This window comes from Oreochromis niloticus, linkage group LG3 (assembly GCF_001858045.2).
Source record: "Oreochromis niloticus isolate F11D_XX linkage group LG3, O_niloticus_UMD_NMBU, whole genome shotgun sequence".
NCBI classification, from domain to species: Eukaryota; Metazoa; Chordata; class Actinopteri; order Cichliformes; family Cichlidae; genus Oreochromis; species Oreochromis niloticus.
In genome coordinates this window covers 1,765,608-1,779,361 of record NC_031967.2, presented here as the reverse complement: position 1 = coordinate 1,779,361, position 13,754 = coordinate 1,765,608, and the positions used below count along the sequence as shown (strand labels likewise).

The 13,754-nt window shown below is 41.8% G+C and overlaps 1 protein-coding gene across 1 annotated transcript; it reads left to right on the top strand.

The window, feature by feature from the left end:
- Positions 1–1,217: 1,217 nt before the first annotated feature.
- Positions 1,218–10,999, top strand: LOC102082340 (zonadhesin). The gene is made up of 15 exons (XM_025899782.1): positions 1,218–1,296; positions 3,977–4,248; positions 4,327–4,535; positions 4,719–4,863; positions 4,960–5,207; positions 5,298–5,427; positions 5,520–5,721; positions 5,997–6,158; positions 6,416–6,546; positions 6,906–7,108; positions 7,191–7,326; positions 8,179–8,322; positions 8,913–9,009; positions 9,335–9,378; positions 10,781–10,999. The coding sequence occupies exons 1-15, from the start codon at positions 1,220–1,222 to the stop codon at positions 10,834–10,836; spliced, it is 2,256 nt and encodes a 751-aa protein (XP_025755567.1). The 5' UTR covers positions 1,218–1,219; the 3' UTR covers positions 10,837–10,999.
- Positions 11,000–13,754: the final 2,755 nt, after the last annotated feature.

Here is a 13,754-nt window from a genome sequence, read left to right as displayed (position 1 = left end):
GGCGGGGCGTGGTCTGCAGCGCCGCTGCAGGGGAGGCGGACGCACCTGAGCGACACCCGCAATCACGCCTCGCCACCTTAACGTCTGCGCTATCTGTGCTGTTGTGTTGTTGGTGGTGTATGTCGGGCTGTGAGCTGAAAAGCTACAGCCGGCTGTATGCGTACAGCAACCGTGTGTGAAAAGTGCTCAATAAAGAGATGCTCAAAAGCATGCTCATGGAAACATCGTCGGGTCTGCAGTGATGTGTTTACAATGGGACTTCTGCTCCTGAACCTCTGCGCACAGAGTCCGCAAATCGGGGCTATACGAAGTCAGTTTACGCAGGACTGTAAGCTGTCATCTGTCAGGCGTGAACGATGTTTGTCTTTAACATAGTTCACGGTGGAGAACAGCTGCTGACATAATGTGGATCCGAGGATCCATAATTGGCCTACCTGGGGTTGAAAGTCTCGATAAACGCACGGCGTTTCGGTGGGTATACCGGCTTCCGCGAGTGTGACTCTAATTTTGAGCGATGAAAAAATAATAGAATATAATTTTATTTTTATATTTCAATATCACAATAATCTTCCAATTTAGAGCTACGAGTTAAAAAGAACTAACATAAATAAAATACACTTCAGCTAAATACTTCTAATTTATTTGCCCAAACCACGCGGAGCCGCAGTATAACGACTAAAGAGCCGCATGCGGCTCCGGAGCCGCAGGTTGCCGACCCCTGGTCTAGTGGAAAGGTGAAGGGTGAAACAGAGGGCAGCAGAAGCTGACACATACACACACATCTGTAGACGCATTTATATAGGTAAGAGTTTTGCTTATGGCTGCAAAGTCGAGGCGTACGTGGTAGTCTGTTCCAGGAAGTACACCAGATGTCCCAGAGATAAGCGACAGCGGAGGTGAGCGTCCGAGGATGGAGACAGGAAGCACCTGCCTTCGACGCGAAGATGATGTTCTGTTTAAAACTGTGTTCAAAGTTAACTGAACGTTTGTGGTTTAGGCTGACGTATGCTGTATTAAATCTGCCTAGCAACAGAAGAGGGGGCGGTACAATTCTCACCTCTATAAAGTCTTTGTTTTGACTTTTGTAAGACAGTTCAATACTGATTGGGTTGTTGAACTCACACATGTGTATTCATTAAAATGCCGTCTAATTGCACCAGGCTGGATCTGTGCTTATTTTTGGATTCCCCCTCAATATTCTGAACCTTAACACAACCTAATGCCCAACAAGAAACCAGCCAAGGATGACATTGAACTGGGAAACAGCTGGAAATCAAATGGAGACAGTGATCCTGGGTCAGTGGGTAACAACCAATGAACAACTTTTAGTGTTGTTATGTGGATAGTCTGAGTTGTAACTCTATCCGGTCTTTAAGTGATGATGTGTTGAATCCTGCTTCCAGGTCCAAACAACTCTGCGTTTAATAAGGCTGTTGTGTTTTTAACATGTTTTAATGCTTTGTATCTTGTTCTATTTAATCTGAACAAGCCCCTAAAAACAGTCAGTGATCACTGTCGTCCTCTCTCGGTTTTTTTTTTTTTTTTTTACCACTGTTTATTTTAAAGCTCAGTTTTTAAAACCTTGCATGTAACTACAGCCCAGCCCTGCAGCAGTATATTAATGACTAACCTCGTATTGTGGATGGATTATCTCAGTTATTCTCCTGACTGAAGTTTGGTCCGTTTACAGCATCCTGCCATGCGATTACATTTGTCCCTAACCATCAGGAACCCTCACGTTAACTTTTATCGAGTGGAAAAAGCGATATATAAACATGTAGCACATGATTATATACCAGCTAGCCTACAAACGTCACTGCTGTTTAGTTTTCTGTCTTCATTTATGTTGGAAATGGTAGCAGAGCTGTACATTTTAATTTGTTTTGGAAATCCCTCAGTCAGAACATGCTATATTACATATAGATGGAAACTAGCGAGCCAACTTCCTGCTAACTTCTAACTCCATTAAATTTCATAAATTCGGTTTCTATGGATTCCTGGACATTAAACTTAATTGTTACACCTGGTAAAGCAGCAACGCTGATCATTTATTAGAGATGAAAGCTCAGCACAGCACAGAAACAGCTTTAGTGAAGGTTACAAATGATCTTCTTATGGCCTCTGACAGTGGACTCATCTCTGTGCTTGTCCTGCTAGACCTCAGTGCTGCATTCGATACTGTTGACCATAATATCCTATTAGAGCGATTAGAACATGCTGTAGGTATTACAGGTACTGCACTGCAGTGGTTTGTATCATATCTGTCTAATAGACTCCAATTTGTACATGTAAATGGAGAGTCCTCTTCAGACACTAAGGTCAATTATGGTGTTCCACAGGGTTCAGTGCTAGGACCAATTCTATTTACATTATACATGCTTCCCCTAGGCAGCATCATTAGAAGACATAGCATAAATTTTCACTGCTATGCAGATGACACGCAGCTCTATCTATCCATGAAGCCAGGTAACACACACCAATTAGTTAAACTGCAGGAATGTCTTAAAGACATAAAGACCTGGATGGCCGCTAACTTTCTGCTTCTTAATTCAGATAAAACTGAGGTTATTGTACTCGGCCCTGAAAATCTTAGAAATATGGTATCTAAGCAGATTCTTACTCTGGATGGCATTATCTTGGCCTCCAGTAACACTGTGAGAAACCTTGGAGTCATTTTTGACCAGGACATGTCCTTCAACGCACATATTAAACAAATATGTAAGACTGCTTTCTTCCATTTGCGCAACATCTCTAAAATTAGAAATATCCTGTCTCAGAGTGACGCTGAAAAACTAGTTCATGCATTTATTACTTCCAGGCTGGACTACTGTAATTCATTATTATCAGGATGTCCTAAAAACTCGCTGAAAAGCCTTCAGCTAATCCAAAATGCTGCAGCAAGAGTCCTGACAGGGACTAGAAAGAGAGCAGATTTCTCCTGTTTTGGCTTCCCTTCATTGGCTTCCTGTTAAATCCAGAATTGAATTCAAAATCCTGCTCCTCACATACAAGGTCTTAAATAATCAGGCCCCATCTTATCTTAATGACCTTGTAGTACTATATCACCCTATTAGAGCACTTCGCTCTTGCACTGCAGGCTTACTTGTTGTTCCTAGAGTATTTAAAAGTAGAATGGGAGGCAGAGCCTTCAGTTTTCAGGCCCCTCTTCTGTGGAACCAGCTTCCTGTTTGGATTCAGGAGACAGACACTATCTCTACTTTCAAGATTAGGCTTCAAACTTTCCTTTTTGCTAAAGCATATAGTTAGGGCTGGACCAGGTGACCCTGAATCCTCCCTTAGTTATGCTGCAATAGACGTAGGCTGCCGGGGATTCCCATGATGCATTGAGTTTTTCCCTTCCAGTCACCTTTCTCACTCACTATGTGCTAATAGACCTCTCTGCATCGAATCATATCTGTTATTAATCTCTGTCTCTCTTCCACAGCATGTCTTTCATCCTGTTTTCCTTCTTTCACCCCAACCGGTCACAGCAGATGGCCCCGCCCCTCCCTGAGCCTGGTTCTGCCGGAGGTTTCTTCCTGTTAAAAGGGAGTTTTTCCTTCCCACTGTCGCCAAAGTGCTTGCTCATAGGGGGTCATATGATTGTTGGGTTTTTCTCTGTATTTATTATTGTGCGATCTACTGTACAATATAAAGCGCCTTGAGGCGACTTTTGTTGTGATTTGGCGCTATATAAATAAAATTGAATTGAATTGAATTGAATTGAATGAAAGAATTTAGACAGTTTGTAACTCTCAGTGATGCCGCAGTGATCGTTTGACTTTGGGACCTGCAGCGGAGTTTGGACCCGGGCATGGCTAATGACATCAGACTTAAAGATCAGATAGTAGTGGTCTACAGATTCACCAAACACGCAAAACACCCCTGGTTCCAGATAGTGGTTACTCTAATGAATCAAATGTATGCTGTCCATGTTGGGGAAATTACATCCTGATCCAAACGTTCTCCTCTTCAGTTGTCAGCCAGACACCCGTCCAGACATCCACCCAGACTGTAGCAAAGCAGAAGAGACGCTGTACGAGGCTCAGTGTGGTGGGGTCATCCTCTCCAATAACTTCAAGCCGTGCCACGCTCTAGTGCCCCCTGAGGCTTTCCTGGGTAACTGCATCTATGACATGTGCGAGTATGACGGCATGCAGACTACGCTCTGTGACAACGTGGAGGCATATGCTCAGGCCTGTCAGAGTGCCGGTGTCACCATCAGCTGGAGAAACAGCAGCTTTTGCCGTGAGTTACAGTAACAAAGATTCACGTAAAGATTCAGGTTTATTGTTTGTCTTACCTAATTCTCTTCCCCCTCTGCAGCCCTGCCCTGTCATCCTAACAGCCACTACTCAGACTGCACAGCCCCCTGCCCTCCCACGTGCTCTGACCTCTTCCCTGTCTTCTGCCATCTTCCTCCAACTACTTGTCTCGAGGGCTGCCAGTGCAATGCTGGTTACGTCCTCAGTGACAGCAAGTGTGTTACTCTGGACCAGTGTGGCTGTCTGGACTCGAACAGAGAGTACCATGATGTGAGTACAGTACTGCCCGTACTGTTGCTAGGTGATGGACTCAGTGGGATGTTCTATAATAGAAAATCCTGAGCTCAAAAGCACACGGAGGCTATGAGGACTTAATATTAGCATATTGAAAACCCTTTATTGTAAGTCCAGGTATAACCAGTCCTATGCATGTCTGTGTGTGTGCGCCCACAGGTAGGAGATTTGTGGCTAACAGATAAATGCACTGAGTCGTGTACCTGTAAACCTGGTGGTGAAGTCAGATGTGAGGACCACAGCTGTAATTCTAATTCACTGTGTGACCTGGACAAGAATGGAAACCGCTACTGCAGACCCACCGGTGCGTTTGAGAGACTTCAAACCTTATTAAACAAGCAGAGTGACAAAAATAACTGTGGATTTGACCGTGAATCCTTCCACTTTCCATCCTCTTTAGAGTTCAATAAGTGCAGCATCTCTGGGGATCCTCACTACCTAACATTCGATGGCTTCAAGCATCACTTCCAAGGTTTCGACACCTATGAAGTTGCTCTGGGTCACAACCTGTCGAGCTCCCTGACGCCCCTGGTGGTGAGAGGAAAGAACGTTAGACGTGGATTGAACAAGAGGGTGTCGTTCCTGGAGGAGATGTACATCGATGTTTACGGTGTCAATGTTAAATTCCTGCAGAAGAAGACTGTCCTGGTCAGCTGACACTTCGTTCATAAAGAGCAGGTTTTTATCAATTTCTAGTGGTAAAAATGATGTAACGCAATCCTACCTGATCTCCTGTAGGTCAACGGGGAGTATGTAACACCTCCTCTCACACCAGTTGATGGTTTGACCATCACAAGGAACTCCAGGCAGATCCAGCTCACCACTGACTTTGGACTCACTGTACGCTTTGATGGCAACAATCGAGGAGGTAAAAGAATCAGACAGTTCTGTCTGAGAACGTCTTAGGCTTTTGTACAAATCTGTTCACGTTCCTCTCATGTCTCTCTGTTTGTGTATCAGAAATCATACTTCCTGGTACCTATAAGAATTCTGTTAGAGGACTGTGTGGGAACTATGATGGCATCACCAGAAATGAATACATGAAGCCAGATGGGACAGTAGTCAGGGATCTGACTGAATTTGGAAATAGTTGGAAGGTCAATGACCGACCAGCCAACAGACTTAGGATCTTGGACCGTCCTGTCACTGTCCGTGCACTGAGGTACGATCACAACCAGGCTCACTGCTTCTACAGGCTTCTGTGACTATTTAACAGAGAATATTGTTGTTAAAGAAAACTGCCTTGTGTTATAAAGTAAAGATAATTATTGCTGCCCGACAATAATTAACAGAGCTTGGCCCAAGTTTGTCTGCCTGTTAAGTGCTTGATAAAAGAAATTGTTCAGACAGAATAGCCTCGTTTCATGTTACAGTTTTTGTGGAAACTAAACTTCATGTTACACATGGCTGTTTTAATAACAGTTTCTCTGTCTCCAGACAAGAAGCAGAGACGGATCCAGACTCAGGGTTCGAGGTGTCAGACTGCTCTCAGTCACAGTTCAGCGACTACAACAGCCTGACAAAGTGTGGGGCGCTGTCTGATTCCAGTGGGCCATTTGCTGCCTGCCACGCCACCGTGTCACCCCAAAACTACCAGGAGTAAGTAGTCTGCACTTCTGTGGAGATGTATGAAGCTGTCTTCTGGAAACATTTCAGTACAATGTTAACTTGAGCATAATCGATATAATTCATCTGGAAAACGCGACGTCCAGATGAACAGAATCAGCCTTTTGGGATTTACGTACCTGGATGATTGAGCGTGCATCAAGACATATTCAATATAACACATGACAGCAGCTGTATGAACCAACGTGCATGTGTGAGCTTTGTGCTTGTGCTCATGTTTGTCCTTTCAGAGACTGTCTGTTTGACCTGTGTGCTGAGGGAGGCAGTGACGCTCTGCGCTGTGCCAGTTATGAAGCATATGCTGCAGCTTGTCAACAGGCTGGAGTTACATTAGGATTGTGGAGGCAGCAGCTGGACTGCGGTAAGAAATGCTGCTCTTCATTCACATCATATGAGAAGACAAACAGTTCAGAGTCCATCTCCTCACACCACCTGTTGTGTGTTTTTGTTTGTATTCATAATTTGAAGTAAATAAAAACAAACTGCATTTCAAAACTGTCAGAAAACGCAGATTGTAACGTGCTGTCCTCACTGTCAGAAGACAGATATGTGGTAATGCAGTTTGTATTAATCTTATATAGTTTAGATACTGTGAGAAGCGTGCACATTATCACAAATATACAACTTATAAATGTTAACGTGAGACACATTTATAAAACAAAGAGTTACATTCTGTCAAACGGTTTGCTGTAAATAACACATCACGTTTCTCTTTCCCAGTCCTCTCTTGCACCGCCAACAGCACTTACTCCCCCTGCATGTCATCTTGCCCCGCCTCCTGCGCCAACCTGGCAGCACCCTCGGAGTGTGAAGTCACTTCCTGTGTGGAAGGCTGCCAGTGTGCCGCTGGCTTTGTTATGAGTGAGGGGACTTGTGTGCCATATGCACAGTGTGGCTGCACCTTCCTCAACAGATACTACCCTGTAAGTGGCCTTCAGTTACACGAGTGACTGTTTATCTATGTGACCACGTGATGATGTGCGCTCACGTCTCTCCATCCTGCAGCTCAAAGAGAAGTTTGTGACCGAGGACTGCTCTCGGTCTTGTGAGTGTAGCAGTACCGGTGCTGTGTGTGAGCCGAAGACCTGCCAGGACGGTTACGTGTGCACCATCTACAACTTCAAACGTGACTGCTACAAAGGTGCGTGTTCATGCAAGTGTTTGAGGACCGAGTATTTTGAATTACACATTTATAAAAACATATATATCAAAACTAGTTCATATGGAAAATATTTACAAAAACAATTTGTTGTTTATTTGTTGTTTTTACTTTATTTTGGCTTTCTTGGCATGTAGAAGGTAATCAGTGAAGAAACACATAACATTTGCTTTTTAATCAGCCTGCTGCACCTTTAAGTGCAGTGATGTGCAGATAAATCCATCATTTATTCTCAGTAAAATACAGAAAACATATGAGATGAACTGAAAAATATTACCTCATTTTGAATTTGATGACTGCAACATTTCTAAATAAAGTGGGCAGAGCTGGAAAAGTGCACTGTGCTACTGAAGCTGATGTGGGGGTGCAGCTTCCATATCCAGAAAGGCACCATCAGTGCTGAAAATGTGCAGCGTCTATTCAGGTTTTAGAGCAGCATGTTATTATTTTTCAAAATTTGGCAAGACAGTGTTAGCCTGCAGCAGGGCTTTGTGGGAGAGTCTGGGTGCTGAACCCATAACATAAAAGCAAAAATATGACAAAGAAAATCCAGGACCGTGGAGCATCTCTAATCCTACATCAAACAGGAATGGGACAACATTCCTTTCCCAGTCCACTAACTGGTCTCAGTTCACAGCTGTTTATAGACAGCTGTTAAAGAACTGCTGTTTTTTCATAATTACCTCATTTATTCCTTTATAACTTTATAGATTCTCAGTTTAATTATGTGATTATGTGTTTCCTGTTTCCTGTTGTGAATAAAATGTCTTACAACTTAACTATGAAATGAACTAAATTAAACTGTCAACAACACCTATTCTTGTCTTCTTGCAGCAAGTCCCTGCCTCAGTTACCCCTGTTTGAATGAAGGCACATGTCAGGACTCGGGCAACAACACGTACACCTGTCTGTGTGCAGAAGGCTTTGAAGGCACAAACTGTGAGAGGGAAGTGATACCACCCACCGGTGGAGGACTTGGTACGACTCAAACATGACGTCATTCTTTAAAGCTGTCACATCGCTTTATGACTTTTCCTGTGTCTATACTACTCTTTGTGTCTTTGTGGATGCAAAACTAAACATGGAAACATTTTAATATGTAACACTGATAAACTAATGTTCAGCTGCAATTATAATACTGCACTGTTTATCATCATGAGATCTATTTGCACTAGGATCAACTGATATCAGAGATATTAGCCGACACGGCGTTCTGGACTAAAGTATAATTATAATGTCCGTGGTTGATATAACCCCCAAAAATGTTCAGTGACATTTTAATGTCGAGATAAGAGGTATCATATAAAATAATGACTTCAAGCTCAGTTTCAAATTGATGTGAGACTGCACTCACTGTGATTGGTCAAAAGCATTATTCCATTCCTTTGCTGCAGTGTGGTATAAAATCAGGATAAGACATTTAACTGGAACTCCAGGACTTCATTTAAAAAGATTTTATAAAGTGTTGTTTATTGCTATGAAATGTTTCACTGAGCGTGGAGCACATGTGGTCCATGCAACGTGCGTCAACAGTCAAAGACTTTGTTTCTCATTTTTGTGTGTTTCAGAAACTAAGTGGATTATCCTGATTGCAGTTCTGGTCCCAGTTGCTGTCATTATCATCACCGTGACTACCGTTGTTCTTGTTTGCAAAAAGAAAACCATGTGAGTGTTAACAGATCATCTTCATAAAAACATGTGCTTGGATACGTATGTCTGTGTGTGTCTGTCGATTCACACTATAACCTGGGTTTGCCTCTTAACTTCATTTAATTGTATTTAATGTAATAACTGTACAGTACTCCGTTTTTGGTCACCATTGTCCTTGATGTAAATATGTAAAAATTGTGTATGTTTCTGTTCTGTGTCCTGTGTACTGTTTGTTTTATATGTGTCTTTCTTGCTGTTGTTACACCCAAATTTCCCCTTGTGGGACAATTAAAGGATTATTCTATTCTTAAGTCTCTAACCTCAGTTTTTCTCTCCTCAGGAAAAAGAAGAACAATGAGAAAAATATCAGCATGGAATCAACAAGTAAGAATCAGTAAAAGGATTAAATGAGCTTTTTTTAAACCAAAAAATCCCATAAATGTAACAAAGCTGCTCTACCACAATGAACATTTAGTTAGTGTAACACTGGCTACTGTTAGTAGTAGTTGTTGTTTCCATAATGTCACTATAAACGTTAAATTGAAAGGGTGTGTAGCAGTCAAGCTCCTGCTCATCAAATCCATGTGACCATCAGAGTGACCAGTTTGCTGGGCTGGAACATTGAGGTGTATATTAACACTACACCACCAGGCAGGATGTCCCAGCAAATTCACTCAACGGTCTGACAGTAAAAAGCACAAAGAAAGAGCTAAAAATCAAGATCTCAGACTATGCGTGCCTCGCTCAGCATGTTATGTCTAAAAATTCATGACAGCATCCTTCGAAAAAGAATAAGTTCGGAAGCTTTTTCTCTCCTAAAAAAAGAACATGGCAGCACAGCTTAGGTCTGCAAAGACTACTCTTACTGTCAAACTGTCAACAATAGTAGAGGAGGGATGTGGTGGTCGCAAGTGTGAGTAATTCCTCAGATTAGAAGTAGATGGGTTTCAGGTGGGTCAAAAACACAAAAATCACAGGAAAGGAGCAAAGTTCTATGATGCTGTTTTATTGAACAGTGAAGCTCAGCAAAACAGAAGGAAAAGCAAAGCTCCTCTAGGGTGTTCACTGTAAGCACATGCAGGTTGGGACCAACCCCAACGGACAGACAGCAGGAAAAAGCCCAGAGGACTTTCCCAGGTCCAGTTTTAAAGGAACCAATAGTCCCACCTCCCTGCTGCTGAGTAACTTTCCCATGCGCCTAAAAACAGCAGGTGCAGGGTCGAGTACGGGCCAGGGTCCGGCCAGGACTCTGGCTGAGGGCCCAGCCCAAAGGGGCACCCTGAGATTAACCCTTTGCTTTGCCTTCTGACAATAGGTCACAACATGGTCAAAGGTCACACATTAGTACAGCAAACAGCATATTATGTTGTTTTCAGTATCTCTGTTACCATGTTACTATTTTCTAAGAGACATGTTTTTGAATGTGCTGCATGAAAAACGTTTATTTAGTGTGTGTGTGTGTGTGTGTGTGTGTGTGTGTGTGTGTGTGTGTGTGTGTGTGTGTGTGTGTGTGAGGGCAAAATACCTCGTACCTAATATTGTACGTGAAAGTTACAGTACATATGTTCAGTGCAGATATATAGTGTATAGAGTTGTATAGGTATACATGTCATACAAAAATCCACCACGGGGGGGGATAAAGGGGCAATATTAATCCTAAAGAGTCAAATGTGATGTCATCTCTCTGACAACTAAAGCTTGGTGTATAAATACTCGTATGTATATAATGTGTGTGTGTTTTACTCATTTTTCAGCTCTAATATGTCTCCCATGTCTTCTGTTGTAGGTGTTCCATATACAAACATTGATAACCAGAAAAAGGTGAAAGTCACTGCTTTTTGATGACGAACTTCAATGAAACTATTTTTTCTCTATGTAACCACTTGTAATCAAAGAAGAGTAAAAATAAAGATAAGACTTGCTTATTTGTTGCTTTTTTAAGTTATACTTGAACATGTCATTTGAAGTAAATGTTTAATTAAATAAATAGTTATATCTGTATGTGCTTCTTGTAGTGTTTCTGTGTTCCTAAAACGATGCCCACAGTTTTTCAGAGTGATCAGTTCCACCCTGTCTTTACTTCAGAGCGTGCCCATTACTGACCTGCTGTCTAATAACCAGATAGCAGATGTTCCATCAGGTATCTTTATTATTTTAATTATTGGTGTTTACTAGATGGTAACAGTGTAGAGAGAGACAGGAAAGCGGGGAACACACACAGCAAAGGGTCACGGGTCGGACCCAAACCCAGGCCTGCGGTGCTTCTGGTCGCCTGTTCATCCCACTGAGCTAAACCAGCGCCCATCAAGTATCTTTGTACTGGATGTTGTTGTCGCCTTTCCCACAGGCGTCAAATTTAACATTAGCCTATTCTCCAACACACAGTCTACTTAGATTTCTTTTACTTAATAATTTAAATTATTTTCAAATGATTGCATTGATCAGCATATTACCTTACACACGTCCTGTAGGATGCATAACAAATAACTGAGTCACCGTTCAGTCACTGCAGTCCAGAGTTTGAATGTAAGCTTCCTTTCCCATTACTCAATCTCTGGCTCTCTTCCACAGTTTAGATTTTGTCCCGTCTTCCTCCCCTCATCTCCAGCCCCTCCCTGAGCTTGGTGCTGCCGGAGGTCTCTTCCTGTTAAAAGGAAGTTTCTCCTTCCCACCATTGCCAAGTGCTTACTCACAGGGGATTGTCTGATTGTTGGGGTTTCCTCTGCATTATTGTAGGGTCTTTTCCTTACAATGTAAAGCACCTCGAGGTGACTTGGCTGAGATTTGGTTCTACGCAAATAAAATTTAATCTAAACAAAAATTTAATTTTCTACAAACTATAAAGAAAAAATATCAAAATAAAAACATGATCCTGAAACACTTCTCTCTCCAAAGCTCATGGAAAAATTGGCTGAAAGTAGAAAACCATTCTGTATTCAGGTAAATCAAACATTTTTTATTCTTTTTGGAAAACGTAAACTCCAGACAATCTGATGGAGTCACTAGAATCATATATTTGAACAATAAGACAACATTCCTCTCAAAGAAACCTCAGTTCTGAAATATTTGCAGACTGTTGAACGAATAGGGAACGCTGCACATTAATAACACTGCCATATCTCCTCTTTACTGATAAATGTTGCTGTTATCAAATTTAAAATTATTTTTCCCAAAAACTGTACATTTAAAAATCCATTTTAAATACTGGAAGTTCTGTTGTGAATAATACATGTTTTTATAAAACTGGCCCGTTCTGTTTTTATTTACTTTTTACATGGAGTCCAAACATTTTCAGAGCATTTGTAAGAGGCGTGGCACATTTCTGGAAAAAGTCTTTGGACAGATACAGTCAAGTTTAACTTGAAGAGAAAAATATAGAGAAGGAAAGGAACACCTCGTGATCCAAAGCACATCATCATCACCGTGGAGGCAATGGCACAGGCATGTATGGCTGCCAGTCGCACGGGGTAACTACTCTTTACTGATGATGTCACTACTGGCGTAACAGGATGAATTCTGAAGTGTACAGAGCTATAATCACTGTGGAGAGTCAACCAAGTGTTATACCTCACTGCAAATGGGGAAAAAATGTATACTGTAAATGCAAGCTACATGTTTTTAAAGGCAAAACACAGGAAATTGTTCACAAGCCCAGCCAGTCAACTGTCCTCTATTCAACAGAGTTATCAAAGAGCAATGCAGAAAAACCAGGAACTGAAGGCAGTTTCAACTCAATTTAACTCAATTCAATTCAATTCAATTCAATTCAATTTTATACAGCGCCAAATCACAACAACAGTCGCCTCAAGGCGCTTTATACTGTAAGGTAGACCCTACAATAATACATACAGAGAAAAACCCAACAATCATATGACCCCCTATGAGCAAACACTTTGGGAACAGTGGGAAGGAAAAACTCCCTTTTAACAGGAAGAAACCTTCGGCAGAACCAGGCTCAGGGAGGGGCGGGACCATCTGCTGTGATTGGTTGGGGTGAAAGAAGGAAAACAGGATAAAGACATGCTGTGGAAGAGAGACAGAGATTAATAACAGATATGATTCGATGCTCTAATAGGGTGATATGGTACTACAAGGTCATTAAGATAAGATGGGGCCTGATTATTTAAGACCTTGTATGTGAGGAGCAGGATTTTGAATGCAAAATTGAAGGCAGGGCAATAAAGGCCTGCCAGAGCACGTCACGGGCATCTGATGATGTAAATGGCTTCCAGATTTTAGAGTCAGTGACTGCAAAGGATTTTATTCATATATTTTAAAAAACAAACTCCTATATTTACAAGTTTATGCTCTAAAAAGTGAGAGAACATCTAACTAATGAGCAGCTGGTCAACTCTACTAAAAGTACATGTCTGAAAGAATGAATAAAGCATATTTTACAGAGGTTTTATACATATGTTTATTCAGCTTTATACAGTGTAGAACAACAGTAAAAAAATTAAAAAAATGATGACACTATGAAATTCATCCCAAATGTATTAAGAGAGTGAGCTCTATGCACGCACACACAAACACACAGCAGACTTCATAGTTTCTCTATGACACACGGTACAAAATACTGAACAATCAGGAAATACTGTGTAGCAGTCACAGTGTGGTTGATGCCACTTGCTGCACTAGAGAACCACGAATGTATCTTTCCAAACTGGGTTACGTTGTTAGCAAGGTCGCTCAATACTTTTAACAAAAGAAAAAACCCAGCAGCTGTGCAGAGACTCACACTGCAGTCTCAGCTGCACTGC